At 46.3% G+C, this 19,407-nt stretch overlaps 1 protein-coding gene across 3 annotated transcripts in view; it reads right to left on the reverse strand.

Moving 5' to 3' along the window:
* The window catches only part of MCTP1 (multiple C2 and transmembrane domain containing 1), a 1,810,807-nt gene that overhangs the window by 36,410 nt on the left and 1,754,990 nt on the right, over window positions 1-19,407 (reverse strand). For all 3 annotated transcript variants that reach the window (XM_063964020.1, XM_063964019.1, XM_063964022.1), the window contains one exon: window positions 7,366-7,475. In XM_063964020.1, the coding sequence (XP_063820090.1) occupies window positions 7,366-7,475 (110 nt within the window). The remainder of the gene's footprint in view (window positions 1-7,365; window positions 7,476-19,407) is intronic.

Below are 19,407 nucleotides of genomic sequence, written 5' to 3' on the forward strand. Positions count from 1 at the left end.
TTCTCCTTTAAGAATTATTGTAGAAATTGCTCCAAATTAATAAGTTGTCGTCAAGTGTATAACATTTACCAATAGGTGTTTTAGCATAAATATTTCTCATACACAAAAATGACAGTAATCTGCATCTTGTATATGAAAATAAAAACAAAAAAATAAGATTTTAAACCTTTCGGTAAATCTTTTTCTCGTAGTCCGTAGAGGATGCTGGGGACTCCGTAAGGACCATGGGGATAGACGGGCTCCGCAGGAGACATGGGCACTTTAAGAAAGACTTTAGGTATGGGTGTGCACTGGCTCCTCCCTCTATGCCCCTCCTCCAGACCTCAGTTAGAAAAACTGTGCCCAGAGGAGACGGACAGTACGAGCAAAGGATTTTTGTTAATCCAAGGGCAAGATTCATACCAGCCACACCAATCACACCGTATAACTTGTGATATACTAACCAGTTAACAGTATGAAAACAACATAGCATCAGTCCAAGACCGATGAAAACTATAACATAACCCTTATGTAAGCAAAACTATATATAAGTCTTGCAGAAGTAGTCCGCACTTGGGACGGGCGCCCAGCATCCTCTACGGACTACGAGAAAAAGATTTACTGGTAGGTTTAAAATCTTATTTTCTCTTACATCCTAGAGGATGCTGGGGACTCCGTAAGGACCATGGGGATTATACCAAAGCTCCCAAACGGGCGGGAGAGTGCGGATGACTCTGCAGCACCGACTGAGCAAACAGGAGGTCCTCCTCAGCCAGGGTATCAAACTTATAGAACTTTGCAAAGGTGTTTGAACCCAACCAAGTAGCAGCTCGGCATAGCTGTAGTGCCGAGACCCCTCGGGCAGCCGCCCAAGACGAGCCCACCTTCCTAGTGGAATGGGCCTTAACAGATTTTGGTAACGGCAATCCAGCCGTAGAATGCGCCTGCTGAATCGTGTTACCGATCCAGCGAGCAATAGTCTGCTTTGAAGCAGGGGCGCCAACCTTGTTGGCTGCATATAGGACAAACAGTGCTTCTGTTTTCTGACTCTAGCCGTTCTGGCCACGTAAATTTTCAAAGCCCTGACTACATCAAGGGACTCGGAATCCTCCAAGTCTCGCGTAGCCACAGGCACCACAATAGGTTGGTTCATATAAAAGATGACACCACCTTAGGCAAGAATTGAGGACGGGTCCGCAATTCCGCTCTATCCATATGGAAAACCAGATAGGGGCTTTTATGTGACAAAGCCGCCAATTCCGACACTCGCCTAGCCGAAGCCAAGGCTAATAACATGCCAACCTTCCAAGTGAGATATTTTAACTCCACCGTTTGAAGTGGTTCAAACCAGTGCGACTTAAGGAAACTCAACACCACGTTCAGGTCCCAAGGCGCCACCGGAGGTATAAAAGGAGGCTGAATATGCAGCACTCCCTTCACAAAAGTCTGTACTTCTGAGAGAGAAGCCAATTCTTTTGAAAGAAAATGGATAAGGCCGAAATCTGAACCTTAATGGAGCCTAATTTTAGGCCCAAATTCACTCCAGTCTGTAGGAAGTGAAGGAAACGGCCCAGATGGAATTCTTCCGTAGGAGCATTCCTGGCCTCACACCAAGAAACATATTTTCGCCATATACGGTGATAATGTTTAGCTGTCACGTCCTTCCTAGCCTTTATCAGCGTAGGAATTACCTCATCCGGAATGCCTTTTTCTGCTAAGATCCTGCGTTCAACCGCCATGCCGTCAAACGCAGCCGCGGTAAGTCTTGGAACAGACAGGGCCCCTGTTGCAACAGGTCCTGTCGTAGAGGAAGAGGCCACGGATCTTCTGTGAGCATTTCCAGCAGATCCAGATACCAGGTCCTTCGTGGCCAATCTGGAACAATGAGAATTGTTCTCACTCCTCTTTTTCTTATTATTCTTAACATCTTGGGTATGAGAGGAAGAGGAGGAACACATAGACCGACTGGAACACCCACGGTGTCACTAGGGCGTCTACAGCTGCCGCCTGAGGGTCTTTTGATCTGGCGCAATACCTCTGTAGCTTTTTGTTGAGGCGGGATGCCATCATGTCTATCTGGGGCAGTCCCCACTGACTTGCAATCTGTGCGAAGACTTCCTGATGAAGTCCCCACTCTCCTGGATGCAGGCCGTGTCTGCTGAGGAAGTCTGCTTCCCAGTTGTCCACTCCCGGAATGAACACTGCTGACAGTGCGCTTACATGATTTTCCGCCCAGCGAAGAATCCTGGCGGCTTCCGCCATTGCCACTCTGCTCCTTGTGCCGCCTTGGCGGTTTACATGAGCCACTGCGGTGATGTTGTCTGACTGGATCAGAACTGGTTGGTCGCTAAGTAAGGTCTCCGCTTGACGTAGGGCGTTGTATATGGCCCTCAGTTCCAGGATGTTGATGTGAAGACAAGTCTCTTGACTTGACCAAAGAGCTTGGAAGTTTCTTCCCTGTGTGACTGCTCCCCAACCTCGGAGGCTTGCGTCCGTGGTCACCAGGATCCAGTCCTGAATGCCGAACCTGCGGCCTTCTAGAAGGTGAGCACTCTGCAGCCACCACAGGAGAGATACCCTGGCTTTGGGGGACAGGGTGATCAACTGATGAATTTGTAGATGTGACCCAGACCACTTGTCCAGTAGGTCCCATTGGAAAGTCCTCGCGTGGAACCTGCCGAAGGGAATGGCTTCGTATGATGCCACCATTTTTCCCAGGACTCGAGTGCAGTGATGCACTGAAACCTGTTTTGGCTTCAATAGGTTCCTGACTGGAGTCATGAGTTCCTGAGTTTTTTCTATCGGAAGATAAACTCTTTTCTGGTCTGTAACCAGAATCATGCCCAAGAAGGTCAGACGAGTCGTAGGAACCAACTGCGACTTCGGGATATTAAGAATCCAGCCGTGTTGCTGTAACACCTTCAGTGAAAGTGAGACGCTGTGCAGCAATTGCTCTCTTGATCTCGCTTTTATGAGGAGATCGTCCAAGTACGGGATAATTGTGACACCTTGCTTGCGCAGGAGCACCATCATTTCCGCCATCACCCTGGTGAAAATCCTCGGGGCCGTGGAAAGCCCAAACGGCAACATCTGAAATTGGTAATGACAATCCTGTACCGCAAATCTCAGGTACGCCTGATGAGGTGGATATATGGGAACATGAAGGTACGCATCCTTTATGTCCAGAGATACCATAAAATCCCCCCCTTCCAGGCTGGCGATGACCGCCCTGAGCGATTCCATCTTGAACTTGAACCTTTTCAAGTATAGGTTCAGGGATTTTAAATTTAAAATGGGTCTGACCGAACCGTCCGGTTTCGGGACTACAAACAGGGTTGAGTAATATCCCCTCCCTTGTTGAAGTAGGGGAACCTTGACCACCACCTGCTGAAGATACAATTTGTGAATTGCATTTACCACTATGAACCCAGATGTGGCTGAAAATACGTGCCCCCACTGGGGCGGACTCCCTTAGCGGATCCCCAGCGTCATGCGGTGGATTTTGTAGAGGCCGGGGAGGACTTCTGTTCCTGGGAACTAGCTGTATTGTGCAGCTTTTTCTCTCTGCCCTTACCTCTGGCAAGAAAGAATGCACCTCGTACTCCCTTGTTTCTTGTGACCGAAAGGACTGCATTTGATAATGTGGTGCTTTCTTAGGCTGTGAGGGAATATAAGGCAAACATTTTGATTTACCAGCTGTAGCTGTGGAGACCAGGTCCGAGAGACCTTCCCCAAACAATTCCTCACCCTTGTAAGGTAAAACCTTCATATGCCTCTTTGAGTCGGCATCACCTGTCCATTGCCAGGTCCATAGGACTCGTCTAGCAGAAATCGACATAGCGTTGATTCTAGAACCCAGTAGGCCAATGTCACTTTGAGCATCTCTCATATATAAGACAGCATCGTTAATATGACCCCGGGTCAATAAAATGGTACCCTTATCCAGGGTATCAATTTCCGTCGATAAGGTACCTATCCACGCTGCTACAGCGCTACAAACTCCAGCCGACACTGTTGCCGGTCTGAGTAAGGTACTAGAATGTGTGTAAATGGACTTTAAGGTAGCCTGCTGTTTGCGATCAGCAGGATCCCTGAGGGTAGCCATATCTTGGGATGGCAGCTTACTCTTTTGGATAAGCGTGTCCACGCTTTTTTCCCCCCTTGGGGAAGATTCTCACCATATCCTGTCCTTAGTCGGGAAAGGATACACCCTAAGAATCCTTTTTGGAATCTGCAGTTTCTTGTCTGGAGATTCCCAAGCCTTTTCAATAACTCGTTCATGAGATGAGGAAAGGTTACCTCAGGTTTCTTTACCCTATACATGTGTACCCTCGTGTCAGGGACAGGGGGTTTCTCTGTGATATGCAAAACATCTTTTATTACAAAAATCATATATTGAATACTATTTGCCAATTCTGGCTGTAACTTTGCATCATCGTAGTCGACACTGGAGTCAGAATCCGTGTCGGCGTCAGTGTCTACTATTTTGGATAGTGGGCACTTTTGAGATCCCGGAGGTCCCTGTGACATAGGGGAAAGGCAGGGTTTGATGCCTGTACATTCCCTAGACTCAGTGCAATAAATTCACATTAGCACTAAAACATTCCCCATATCCAACCAGTCAGGTGTCGGTGTTGCAGACGGAGACACCACAGTTATTAACTCCACCTCCTCCCTATGAGAGCCTTTTACCTCAGACATGCCGACACACGCGTACCGACACACCACACACTCAGGGAATCCTCTTATCTGAAGACAGTTCCCCCACAAGGCCCTTTGGAGAGACAGAGAGAGAGTATGCCAGCACACACCCAGCGCTATATGACCCAGGAAAAATCCACACAATATGTTTACCCATATAGCGCTGTAATCTTTATTTTTGCAACAAATTATGTCCCCCCCCCCCTTTCTTTAAAACCCTCTTTCACTGTGGATAAGCAAGGGAGAGTCCAGGGAGCTTCCTCTCAGCGCTGTGCTGTGGAGAAAATGGCGCTGGTGAGTGCTGAGGAAGAAGCCCCCTCAGCGGCGGGCTTCTGTCCCGCTAAAATATAAAAAAACTGGCGGGGGCTCTTTATATATACAGTGCCTAGCTGTATATATCTACTTTTGCCAGAAAATTAGGTTATATTGCTGCTCAGGGCGCCCCCCCTGCACCCTTACAGTGACTGCCGTTTGTGTGTTCTGTGTGGGAGCAATGGCGCACAGCTTAACTGCGTTACTTCAGTGAAGATCTGAAGTCTTCTGCCGCCTCTGAAGTCTTCTTTCTTCTCATACTCACCCGGCTTCTATCTTCCGGCTCTGTGAGGAGGACGGCGGCGCGGCTCCGGGACGAACTCCAGGGTGAGACCTGTGTTCCGACTCCCTCTGGAGCTAATGGTGTCCAGTAGCCTAAGAAGCAGAGCCTTGAAACTCACAGAAGTAGGTCTGCTTCTCTCTCCTCAGTCCCACGATGCAGGGAGTCTGTTGCCAGCAGGCTCCCTGAAAATAAAAAACCTAACAAAATACTTTCTTTCAGGAAACTCAGGAGAGCTCCCTGTAATGCACCCAGTCTCCTCTGGGCACAGTAGTAAACTGAGGTCTGGAGGAGGGGCATAGAGGGAGGAGCCAGTGCACACCCATACCTAAAGTCTTTCTTAAAGTGCCCATGTCTCCTGCGGAGCCCGTCTATCCCCATGGTCCTTACGGAGTCCCCAGCATCCTCTAGGACGTAAGAGAAATAAAAATTATGTTTTCCAGTTGGTGTTTTCTACTTCGGCCACCGGGCCTAATCCAGACTGTATTGCGGCAGCGTTCGCAGTCTGAAGCCCTTGCTGGAGTACGGACGCGCAGTGGCCGCACTGCGCAGGCAGGGAGCTACTTAGCGGGTGCATAAGCATCGGGGGGGGGGGGGGGGGGTTCAGGGGTAGGTCCAGACATGCGGGGCGGACTAGTGTAGCCCTGTACTGGGCAGCCCCCCGCATGTCTGAGAATCGGATAGTAGATGTGCTAAATTTAGCACATCTACGATCAGCTCTGAATCACTCCCATCAAACGTTAACAGAGAGGAAACTTTGTAACGAGTGCCTCAGTGGTACCCAGAATATGGAATCATCCAGTTATAGCACCAAACATACAGTTAGATCCATATATAGTTAGACACTGACACAATTTTCCTAAGCCCTTCTCCAATCTGGATGTGAATACCATCAACTTAAAGTTTATAGTCTGCACTTTAAAATAGAGATGAGCGGGTTCGGATTTACTCGTTCTTTACGCTAGAATTATCGCCATTTCTTATTTTCTGGATTTTTCTTATTGGCTACCCAAAACACGTGACGTCCGATAGCCAATAAGGAGATTCGGGTAAATCCGAGTAAAACCGAACCCGCTCATCTCTACTTTAAAACCATATTCATTGTACTGTATAGATTAAACACTACCACACCATGAGGCTCCAATTGGGGCTTATGTTGTAGAAGAAAACCAGCACTCCTTAAATGTCCAAAAAGTACGTTTTATGCCAATTCGAATAAAGTGACAAACTTATAGTGCAAAATAGCAGCTTGGAGATACAATTCCATCAGTCATATAAATCTTACATATCCTGAATCATGCTGGGGATACACGTCAGACCCAGCCGGGTCTCCCTACAGCTGTTTCGGCTACCGCCGTCTTCAGGGGAGCAGTTTTTACTGTATAACGGTAATTTAAATATGTTTTGTTAAAATGACAAAAACTGTGTTTCCAAATATATATGGACCTAACTCTCCAGGGATGATTGAAATGTGTGTAATATGATTTACTGCATGAATAGAACCAAATGTTCACTTCGTCCAATAGAGAACCATCCGAGGCAGCCATGGAGGTGCACTTATCTACTGTAGGAGCTGTAATAGATGGACCAATATCTGAGTTATCCAAGATAACATTCCTAATGATTAGAAGGTTCAGATGATATATCTGAACGATGAAGTACTGGATGCATAACTGGGGTAAAAAGGTTTTCTGCTGGAGAACCTCTTGTGATATCTTCTATGTCACAGTCTGGAGATAAAATTAGATGTTCCTGTGATATATTTCTTCTGTAGCATCCATCTGCTGTGCATATATCTGAAGGGATTTCTCTTTCTTACATAGATAACATTTTACTGATAGACTAAAATATAAATTTCCATTCCATTCCACAATTGTGTATATGAAGAATGAAAGAAACAAGAAACTGTAAAGTGTCCCCAATTACAGTGTGGTGATATTTCAAGATTTCCTCTTACCCAATGGTGATAATTCTAGTTTCTTTGCGGTTTCCTCACTTAGCCTCTCCTTGATTATAACTAAGTGCTCCAACTACTAGTCATATAAACACACATCAATGTACAACATCAATAGCTCAACCAATATATTACCTACCCCACAGAAGGACGATGTATCTGAGTGGGATAAAATATAGCACTGCTGTTAGAAGGCAAAGGGCGATGATTGCCAGCCAGGTTAGGAATGGGACTGTCCAGTTGAACATGCTACATAGAAAAACAATTGCATGAATGAAGTGATTAATACTATCATATATTTAATAAAAGGCATAAGTAAACATACTGTATTTTATCATAAAAAAAGTGTGTATATTTAATCCAGACATGCAGACCTCCTCTTGCATGTGTACAAATAGAAATATAGAGATAAATGATGGAAAATATATTTTTATGTATCTTAACAACATTATCGACTTTTAGTGGGGAATTCAATAAGATGTAGCTGTTTTAATGTGGGATAATTGAAGCAGGGGGGCTATTCAATTAGAGGCAGCAGCAGCCCACAGGCTGAGGCTCAAAAGAAACTTACGTTAAATGCCCTGACTGCAAGTACAGTGAATGTGTTAACCCATAGGTCTGGGAATATGTCCCAAATTCTATGGATTAACGCACGTCTGCGGGGTAATTTAACAGGTGAGGAAAAGGTTATGATGCTTGAAGGGGGCGGGATGGGGGTGTGGTTACTGCAGTTGAGTAATTGTAGCCATGCCCCCTCTGTAATGCAGATATTACCGGCCTTATACTGCAGGGAGTGTCGCTATGATGACGCGATTCAGCAAAAATCACGTCATCAACTGCCCGGACTGCCCACTTTACTCACTAAGTGGGCAGCAGGGCAGAGGGGACCTTCAGGATCGGGAGACTTGCCTGCTCTTCCGGGGGGGCCAGAAGGTCCACATGATTTTTGGGAGCCCCCGGCCATTCCGGGAGAGTAGGCAAGTATGCAGTGAGCACTCTGAGCATTATGGGCCAAATACAAGTTAGAATCAGGATATAGGGTATAGCTTTGTAGGCAAAAATACAGTATATGAAGGAGGGCTTCCCTGTGTTTAATAATTGGGATTCTGCTAAGACAGAAAGACATGCATATCTGTGCTTAGTATGGTATTTCTGCAACAACTGACCATTGAGTCTGAGCATCATGTGTGGTTATGGATCTCCCTCAGATGAATGAAGATATAAAGGACATAAGAACTTTCACTTATAAGTTCAGTATTTGTTCACTGATCATTCTTTTGAACTGCATGCTGTTTTTGTCACATCATTTATCATTTCTAATCACCTATAACCGTATTTTTGTATTTTAATATAATACTGAGTCTCTGAGTATTTTTACTGACTGACATAGGATCAAAGGGACGAAGGATTACTGGGACCTTATTAATAATCCACTTAACTGGCATGGTCAGATTTCATGCAACTGCGCCGTCCCACCCTGTCCCCCCGTTTTTGACAAGGAGACCCGTTCTGCAGATGTGCATAATATAATGTTTAAATAGTTTAAAAAATACTTTTTCAACTTTTTTAAATAAAATACATTTTAAAAAATAAGATTTTACTTACCGATAAATCTATTTCTCGTAGTCCGTAGTGGATGCTGGGACTCCGTAAGGACCATGGGGAATAGCGGCTCCGCAGGAGACAGGGCACAAAATAAAAGCTTGAGATATCAGGTGGTGTGCACTGGCTCCTCCCCCTATGACCCTCCTCCAAGCCAGTTAGGATACTGTGCCCGGACGAGCGTACATAATAAGGAAGGATATTGAATCCCGGGTAAGACTCATACCAGCCACACCAATCACACCGTACAACTCGTGATCTGAACCCAGTTAACAGTATGATAAATTTAAAGGAGCCTCTGAAAGGATGGCTCAACAATAATAACCCGAATTTTTTGTAACAATAACTATATACAAGTATTGCAGACAATCCGCACTAGGGATGGGCGCCCAGCATCCACTACGGACTACGAGAAATAGATTTATCGGTAAGTAAAATCTTATTTTCTCTAACGTCCTAAGTGGATGCTGGGACTCCGTAAGGACCATGGGGATTATACCAAAGCTCCCAAACGGGCGGGAGAGTGCGGATGACTCTGCAGCACCGAATGAGAGAACTCCAGGTCCTCCTCAGCCAGGGTATCAAATTTGTAGAATTTAGCAAACGTGTTTGCCCCTGACCAAGTAGCTGCTCGGCAAAGTTGTAAAGCCGAGACCCCTCGGGCAGCAGCCCAAGATGAGCCCACTTTCCTTGTGGAATGGGCTTTTACTGATTTTGGCTGTGGCAATCCTGCCACGGAATGTGCAAGCTGAATTGTACTACAAATCCAACGAGCAATCGTCTGCTTTGAAGCAGGAGCACCCAGCTTGTTGGGTGCATACAGGATAAACAGCGAGTCAGTTTTCCTGACTCCAGCCGTCCTGGAAACATATATTTTCAAGGCCCTGACAACGTCCAGCAACTTAGAGTCCTCTAAGTCCCTAGTAGCCGCAGGTACCACAATAGGTTGGTTCATGTGAAATGCAGAAACCACCTTAGGTAGAAATTGAGGACGAGTCCTCAATTCCGCCCTGTCAGAATGAAAATTTAGGTAAGGGCTTTTACATGATAAAGCCGCCAATTCTGACACACGCCTAGCTGAAGCCAAGGCCAACAGCATCGACACCTTCCACGTGAGATATTTTAAATCTACCGTAGACAATGGTTCAAACCAGTGTGATTTTAGAAATCTCAACACAACATTGAGATCCCAAGGTGCCACTGGAGGCACAAAAGGAGGCTGTATGTGCAGCACCCCTTTCACAAATGTCTGAACTTCAGGTACTGAAGCCAGTTCTTTCTGGAAGAATATCGACAGGGCCGAAATTTGAACCTTAATGGACCCTAATTTTAGGCCCATAGACAGTCCTGTTTGCAGGAAATGCAAGAAACGACCCAGTTGAAATTCCTGTGTAGGGGCCTTCTTGGCCTCACACCACGCAACATATTTACGCCAAATGCGGTGATAATGTTTTGCGGTTACTTCCTTTCTGGCTTTTACCAGAGTAGGGATGACTTCTTCTGGAATGCCCTTGTCCTTCAGGATCCGGCGTTCAACCGCCATGCCGTCAAACGCAGCCGCGGTAAGTCTTGGAACAGACAAGGCCCCTGCAGTAGCAGGTCCTGTCTTAGAGGTAGAGGCCACGGTTCGTCCGTGAGCATCTCTTGAAGTTCCGGGTACCAAGACCTTCTTGGCCAATCCGGAACCACGAGTATAGTTCTTACTCCTCTCCTTCTTATGATTCTCAATACTTTCGGTATGAGGGGCAGAGGAGGGAATACATACACTGACTGGTACACCCACGGCGTTACCAGAGCGTCCACTGCTATTGCCTGAGGGTCCCTTGACCTGGCGCAATATCTGTCCAGTTTTTTGTTTAGACGTGACGCCATCATGTCCACCTTTGGTCTTTCCCAACGGTTTACAATTTGGTGGAAGACTTCTGGGTGAAGTCCCCACTCTCCCGGGTGAAGGTCGTGTCTGCTGAGGAAGTCTGCTTCCCAGTTGTCCACTCCCGGAATGAACACTGCTGACAGTGCTATCACATGATTTTCCGCCCAGCGAAGAATCCTTGCAGTTTCTGCCATTGCCCTCCTGCTTCTCGTGCCGCCCTGTCTGTTTATGTGGGCGACTGACGTGATGTTGTCCGACTGGATCAACACCGCCTGACCCTGAAGCAGAGGTTTTGCTTGAATTAAGGCATTGTAAATGGCCCTTAGTTCTAGAATGTTTATATGAAGAGATGTTTCCATGCTTGACCACAAGCCCTGGAAATTCCTTCCCTGTGTGACTGCTCCCCAGCCTCTCAGGCTGGCATCCGTGGTTACCAGGATCCAATCCTGAATGCCAAATCTGCGGCCCTCTAGTAGATGAGCCCTCTGAAGCCACCACAGGAGAGACACCCTTGTCCTTGGCGACAGGGTTATCCGTTGATGCATCTGAAGATGCGATCCGGACCATTTTCCCAGTAGATCCCACTGAAAAGTTCTTGCATGGAATCTTCCGAATGGAATCGCTTCGTAAGAAGCCACCATTTTTCCCAGGACCCTTGTGCACTGATGCACTGAGACCTGTCCTGGTTTTAGGAGGTTCCTGACTAGCTCGGATAACTCCCTGGCCTTCTCCTCCGGGAGAAACACCTTCTTCTGGACTGTGTCCAGAATCATTCCTAAGAACAGTAGACGTGTCGTTGGAATCAGCTGCGATTTTGGAATATTTAGAATCCATCCGTGCTGACTTAGCACTACCTGAGATAGTGCCACTCCGACTTCTAACTGTTCCTTGGTTCTTGCCCTTATCAGGAGATCGTCCAAGTAAGGGATAATTAAGATGCCTTTTCTTCGTAGAAGAATCATCATTTCGGCCATTACCTTGGTAAAGACCCGAGGCGCCGTGGACAATCCAAACGGCAGCGTCTGAAACTGATAATGACAGTTTTGTACTACAAACCTGAGGTACCCTTGGTGAGAAGGATATATTGGGACGTGGAGATAAGCATCCTTGATGTCCAGCGACACCATATAGTCCCCCTCTTCCAGGTTCGCTATCACCGCTCTGAGTGACTCCATCTTGAATTTGAACCTTTTTATGTAAGTGTTCAGAGATTTTAGATTTAATATTGGTCTCACCGAGCCGTCCGGCTTCGGTACCACAAATAGTGTGGAATAATACCCCTTCCCCTGTTGTAAGAGGGGTACCTTGATTATCACCTGCTGGGAGTACAGCTTGTGAATGGCTTCCAGAACTGCCTCCCTGTCGGAGGGAGACTTTGGTAAAGCAGACTTCAGGAACCGATGAGGAGGAAACGCCTCGAATTCCAGTTTGTACCCCTGTGATACTACCTGTAGAATCCAGGGATCCACTTGCGAGTGAGCCCACTGCGCGTTGAAATACTTGAGACGGGCCCCCACCGTGTCTGAGTCTGCTTGTAAAGCCCCAGCGTCATGCTGAAGACTTGGCAGAAGCAGGGGAGGGCTTCTGCTCCTGGGAAGCGGCTGCATGGTGCTGCCTTTTTCCTCTTCCTCTGCCCTTGGGCAGAAAAGAGTGACCTTTTGCTCGCTTGTACTTATGGGAACGAAAGGACTGAGTTTGAAAAGACTGTGTCTTTTTCTGTTGATGTGAAGTAACCTGGGGTAAAAAGGTGGATTTTCCAGCCGTTGCCGTGGCCACCAGGTCTGTTAGACCAGCCCCAAATAACTCCTCCCCCTTATACGGCAATACTTCCATGTGCCGTTTGGAATCTGCGTCCCCTGACCACTGTCTGGTCCATAATGCTCTTCTGGCAGAGATGGACATTGCGCTTACTCTTGATGCCAGGGTACAAATATCCCTCTGCGCATCACGCATATATAGCAATGCATCCTTTAAATGTTCTATAGTTAACAGAATATTGTCCCTATCCAGGGTATCAATATTCTCAGTCAGGGAATCCGCCCATGCGACTCCAGCACTGCACATCCAGGCTGATGCGATTGCTGGTCGCAGTATAACACCAGTATGTGTGTATATACTTTTCAGGATATTTTCCAGCCTCCTATCAGCTGGTTCTTTGAGGGTGGCCGTATCAGGGGACGGTAACGCTACTTGTTTAGATAAACGTGTGAGCGCCTTATCTACCCTAGGGGGTGTTTCCCACCGTGCCCTAACCTCTGGCGGGAAAGGGTATAGTGCTAATAACTTATTAGAAATTAGCTGTTTTTTATCGGGGGAAACCCACGCTTTATCACACACCTCATTTATTTCCTCAGACTCAGGAAAAACTATTGGCAGTTTTTTCACACCCCACATAATACCCGCCTTTGAGGTATTTGTAGTGTCAGAAAGGTTCAATGCCTCTTTCATTGCCGTGATCATGTAACGTGTGGCCCTACTGGACATTACGTTTGTCTCGTCACCGTCGACACTAGATTCAGTATCTGTATCTGGATCCGTGTCGACCCACTGAGGTAGCGGCCGTTTTAGGGCCCCTGAGGGTGTCTGAGACGCCTGAACAGGCACTAATTGATTTGCCGGCTTTCTCATGTCGTCAACAGTTTTTTGTAAATTGCTGACATTATCACTTAATTGCTTAAACACAATCATCCAGTCAGGTGTCGACTCCCTAGGGGGTGACATCACTAACACAGGCAACTGCTCCGCCTCCACCTCATTTTCCTCCTCATACATGTCGACACACGCGTACCGACACACAGCACACACACCGGGAATGCTCTGATAGAGGACAGGACCCCACTTAGCCCTTTGGAGAGACAGAGGGAGAGTCTGCCAGCACACACCCAGCGCTATATATATACAGGGATAACCTTATATAAGTGTTAATCCCTTATAGCTGCTGTTAATCTAGTTATTTGCTGCCAAAATGCCCCCCCTTCTCTTTTTTACCCTGAATCAGATGCAGTACTGCAGGGGAGAATCAGGGAGCCGTCCTTCCAGCGGAGCTGTGAGGGAATAATGGCGCCAGTGTGCTGAGGAGATAGGCCCCGCCCCTTCACGACGTCCTTAACTCCCGCTTTTTTGTGTAAAATGGCAGGGGAAAAAATACATCCATATAGCCCTGGAGCTATATGTGATGTATTCCTTTTGCCAGCTAAGGTATATGTGTGTCATATTGCGTCTCAGGGCGCTCCCCCCCAGCGCCCTGCACCCTCAGTGACCGGAGTGTGAAGTGTGCTGAGAGCAATGGCGCACAGCTGCGGTGCTGTGCGCTACCTTAGTCTTGAAGACAGGATGTCTTCTGCCGCCGCTTTCACCGGACCTTCGTCTCTTCTGGCTCTGTAAGGGGGACGGCGGCGCGGCTCCGGTGACCCATCCAGGCTGAACCTGTGATCGTCCCTCTGGAGCTAACGTCCAGTAGCCTAAGAAGCCCAATCCACTCTGCACTCAGGTGAGTTCGCTTCTTCTCCCCTTAGTCCCACGATGCAGTGAGCCTGTTGCCAGCAGGACTCACTGAAAATAAAAAAAACCTAACTAAACTTTTATTCTAAGCAGCTCTGGAGAGCTACCTAGTTTGCACCCTTCTCGGCCGGGCACAAAAATCTAACTGGCTTGGAGGAGGGTCATAGGGGGAGGAGCCAGTGCACACCACCTGATATCTCAAGCTTTTATTTTGTGCCCTGTCTCCTGCGGAGCCGCTATTCCCCATGGTCCTTACGGAGTCCCAGCATCCACTTAGGACGTTAGAGAAACAATGTTAACGCTTTTGAAGGGAAAAATCGTCAGTTAAGTGGTTAAAAAAAATCATAGTAATATAACCAGTTAACCACATAAAGGTCACTCTCCCCACCCCCTGCCATGTGACTTGGCCATCTATACCCTGCTTACTTCCTGCCCTTAGGCTTGCTCGTGCCCCATGACACCTGTCTGTCTTCCCTCTCCCCCTAGATTGTAAGCTCCTTGGAGCAGGGCCCTCTTCCCTCCTGTTCTCACAGCCCTCTTCTCTCACACTTCAATTACAGCCATCACCTACCCAGTGGCCGTCTAACCCACATCTCCTCTCACTTATAGACGTTCATCTCTTCCAATGGCTGCACTCCCCTAGTAGTACACTGATTACTCCTTTACATTCCAGATGTATTGTGTACTGAGATTTGTGGTGCTAATTGTTACTTGTGCTCCATTTAGTTTTGGTTACTGTCAGAGGCGTAACTGTGGGAGGCAACGTAGTCGGCTGCAGCCGGGCTCCTGCTCTGTAGGGGGGCACCTCTCCTCCTGTTCCGTGTGTTCAGCAACACCATTTAATTAAGTTGATTGCTAGCCGCCACTATCTCTTCCTCCCTGCACTTTAAAAGTCACACCCTCTTTATTATAGATGCAAATTTTACAAGTATCATACCTAGGATTAAAACCCACAGCCTATTACACTGGAATCAGACACCTTACTGATGAAACTATTTGCTCTATCATAGGAAGCGTGAGAATTCTAACTATATGAAGCTATTTCTCTGACAATTACAAGTAACTTCATATACAGTACTTAGAGTCTGCAGGCTTGCTAAGCAGGAGTAAGCTTCATCAGTAAGTGCCAGCTTCCAGTGTTATAGGATGTGGAATCTAATCCTGGGTTTGACACTTGTGAAATAATTGTCAGAGAAATAATCAGCATTGTGGCTGCACACTACATAGATCTGCCTAGTTGCAATGGTTTTGAACTGACAATTCTAGCTTCATATAGGGCCTAATTCAGATCTGTTTGCAGAAGCAAATTTGTTAGCTAATGGGCAAAACCATGGCCCTCATTCCGAGTTGTTCGCTCGCTAGCTGCTTTTAGCAGCATTGCACACGCTAGGCCGCCGCCCTCTGGGAGTGTATTTTAGCTTAGCAGAATTTCGAATGAAAGATTAGCAGAACTGCTACTAAATAATTTGCTGCAGTTTCTGAGTAGCTCCGGACCTACTCCTAGGGCTAGATGCATCATCGCTTGGAAAGTGATAAAATGGAGAGTGAAAAAGTGGCAGCCAATCAGGTCCTAACTGCCATGTCACAGGCTGTGTTTGAATGACAGTTAGGAGCTTGATTGGCTGGTACTTTTTCACTCTCCATTTTATCACTTTCCAAGGGATGATGCATCTAGCCCCTAGACTGCAATCACTGCAGACTGTTTGGTTCCTAGTTTGACGTCACAAACACGCCCTGCGTTCGGTCAGCCACTCCCCTGTTTCCCCAGCCACTCCTGCGTTTTTGGCTGGCACGCCTGCGTTTTTTAGCACACTCCCTGAAAACGGACAGTGTCCTCCCAGAAACACCCACTTCCTGTCAATCACACTACGATGACTCGAGCGAAGAAAAAAACGTTGCTCAAGCTTGTGTAAATCTACAAAGTTTTGTGTGAAAGTACTTAGCGCATGCGCGCTGCGTACCATGCGCATGCGCATTTTTGCCGTTTTTTTAACTTAATCGCTGCACTGCGAAAATTGGCAGCGAGCGATCAACTCGGAATGACCACCCATGTGCACTGCAGATATACAGTAACATGTGCAGAGAGAGTTAGATTTGGGTGGGTTCTTTTGTTTCTGTGCAGGGTAAATACTGGCTGCTTTATTTTTACACCGCAATTTAGATTTCAGTTTGAACACACCCCACCCAAATTTAACTCTCTTGCACATGTTATATCTGCCCCCCTGCAGTGCACATGATTTTGCCCATTAGCTAACAAATTTGCTGCTGTGATGAGATCTGAATTAGGCCCATTGGTGGTCATTCCGAGTTGTTCGCTCGCTGCTATTTTTAGCAAAATTGCTAATAGGCTAAAATCCGGAAGTTCTGCGCATGCGTATGCACAGCAGGGCGCACGCGCTAAGCAATTTTACACAAAACTATTCTATTTTACTCACGGGCAAACGGAGCTTTTCAATCGCTCTGCTGATCGTAGTGTGATTGACAGGAAGTGGGTGTTTCTGGGCGGAAACTGGCCGTTTTCAGGGAGTGTGCTAAAAAACGCAGGCGTGCCAGGTAAAAACCCAGGAGTGGCTGGAGAAACAGAGGAGTGGCTGGCCGGACGCTGGGCATGTTTGTGACGTCAAACCAGGAACTAAACGGACTGAGGTGATCGCAATCTAGGAGTAGGTCTGGAGCTACTCAGAAACTGCAAGGAAATACTTAATAGCAGAATTGCTGATCTTTCGTTAGCAATTGTGCTATGCTAAGATACACTCCCAGAGGGCGGCGGCTTTGCGTTTGCATTTCTGCTAAAAGTAGCTAGCGAGCAAACAACTCGGAATGAGGGCCATAGTTAGAATCTACAAGCTTGCTAAGCAGGAGCAAATAGCTCTATCAGTAAGATGTCTTCCTTCAGTGTAACAGGTCATTGGTTCTTATCCTGGGTATGACTGCTAAGAAAGGTGTTATTTAAAATAAATGACATTGAAATATATATCTATATACATACATACAATTTTTTTTCAGGACACACCATATACACATATACAGTGCATCCGGAAAGTATTACCAGCGCTTCACTTTTTCCACATTTTGTAATGTTACAGCCTTATTCCAAACTGGAATAAATTCATTTTTTCCATCAAAATTCTACGCACAATACCCCATAATGACAACGTGAAAAAAGTTTTTTGAGAATTTTGCAAATTTATTAAATATAAAAAATTAAGAAATCAAATGTACGTAACTATTCACAGCCTTTGCTCAATACTTTGTTGATGCGCCTTTGGCATTACAGCCTCAACTCTTTTTGAATATGATGCTACAAGCTTGGCACACCTATCTTTGGGAAGTTTTGCCCATTCCTCTTTGCAGCACCTCTCAAGCCCCATCAGGTTGGATGGGAAGAGTCAGTGTACAGCCATTTTCAGATCTCTCCAGAGATGTTCAATCTGATTCAAGTCTGGGCTCTGGCTGGGCCACTCAAGGACATTCACAGAGTTGTCCTGAAGCCACTCCTTTGATATCTTGACTTAGGGTCAGTGTCCTGCTGAAAGATGAACCGTCGCCCCAGTCTGAGGTCAAGAGCACTCTGGAGCAGGTTTTCATCCAGGATGTCTCTGTACGTTGCTGTATTCATCTTTCCCTCTATCCTGACTAGTCTCCCATTCCTGCTGCTGAAAAACATCCCCACAGCATGATGCTGCCACCACCATGCTTCACTGTGGGGATGGAATTGGTGTGGTGATGAGCGGTGCCTGGCTTCCTCCAAATATGATTCCTGGCATTCATGCCAAAAAAGTAAAATCTTTGTCTCATCAGACCAGAGAATTTTGTTTCTCATGGTCTGAGAGTCCATCAGGTGCCTTTTGACAAACTCGACGCAGGCTGCCATGTGCTTTTACTAAGGAGTGGCTGTCTTTCTGGAAGGTTCTCCTCTCTCCACAGCAGAATGCTGTAGCTCTGACAGAGTGACCATTGGGTTCTTGGTCACCTCCCTGACTAGGGCCCTTCTCCCCCAATCGCTCAGTTTAGATGGCCGGCCAGCTTTAGGAAGAGTGCTGGTGGTTACGAACTTCTTTCATTTACTGATGATGGAGGCCACTGTGCTCATTGGGACCTTCAAAGCAGCAGATATTTTTCTGAACCCTTCCCCAGATTTGTGCCTCGAGAAAATCCTGTCTCGGAGGTCTACAGACAATTCCTTTGACTTCATGCTTGGTTTATGCTCAGACATGCACTGTCAAGTGTGGGACCTTATATAGACAGGTGTGTGCCTTTCCAGATCATGTCCAATCAACTGAATTTACCACAGCTGTAGGAAAATCTCAAGGATAATCAGTGGAAACAGGATGCACCTGAGCTCAATTTTGAGCTTCATGGAAAAGGCTGTGAATACTTATGTACATGTGATTTCTTAGTTTTTTATTTTTAATAAATTCACGTTGTCATTATGGGGTATTGTGTGTAGAATTTTGAGGGAAAAAATGAATTTATTCAATTTTGGAATAACATAACAAAATGTGGTTGTAACATAACAAAATGTGGAAAAAGTGAAGCGCTGTGAATACTTTCCAGATGCACTGTATATATATTCTATGTGTATATATATATATATATATATATATATATATATATATATATATATTGTAACACTGTAGGGGTGCAAGGTGCCTTTTCCTGGGGAATATGGCAGCCCGCAGCAGCTGAGGAACAACACAAGTCCAGTTTCTGGTACAACCGACCCCGGCCAGTTTTATTGAAACAGAAAATAAAACAAACCCCAAAATAAAAATACCTTGCCTGTCCGGCACTAACTAAACATAAGATGTTCCTAACTGTCACTAAACAAAACACAGAGTTCTTCAGTACATACTGTATAGCTTACTTGCATCAGAAAGCGTGTCTCTCACACACAGATCCTGCAGCCTTCCCAGGCAGTCTGCCCATACTAATCAGGTTAGAAGCACTATATCACTCTTACACAGCTGAAACCCTGATTAGCCCTCTGTGAGGCCAAAGACCCGAACTGGGCCCAATGTCTAGAACTCGCCTTATCTCTCTCTCAGAGCCTTTTCCCAGCTTTTACAGCAAACTGAAAAGGTTCAGACAAAACAAAAAGCATTTTTCCTAGAAGTTAACATTTTCTAAAACATGTAAGACAAGAACCTGGGACAAATATACCTGCCCTCAAACACTATCCCAGTGTTCTTGTCACATATCCCC

Source organism: Pseudophryne corroboree, chromosome 1, assembly GCF_028390025.1.
Source record: "Pseudophryne corroboree isolate aPseCor3 chromosome 1, aPseCor3.hap2, whole genome shotgun sequence".
In the NCBI taxonomy this organism is placed as follows: Eukaryota; Metazoa; Chordata; class Amphibia; order Anura; family Myobatrachidae; genus Pseudophryne; species Pseudophryne corroboree.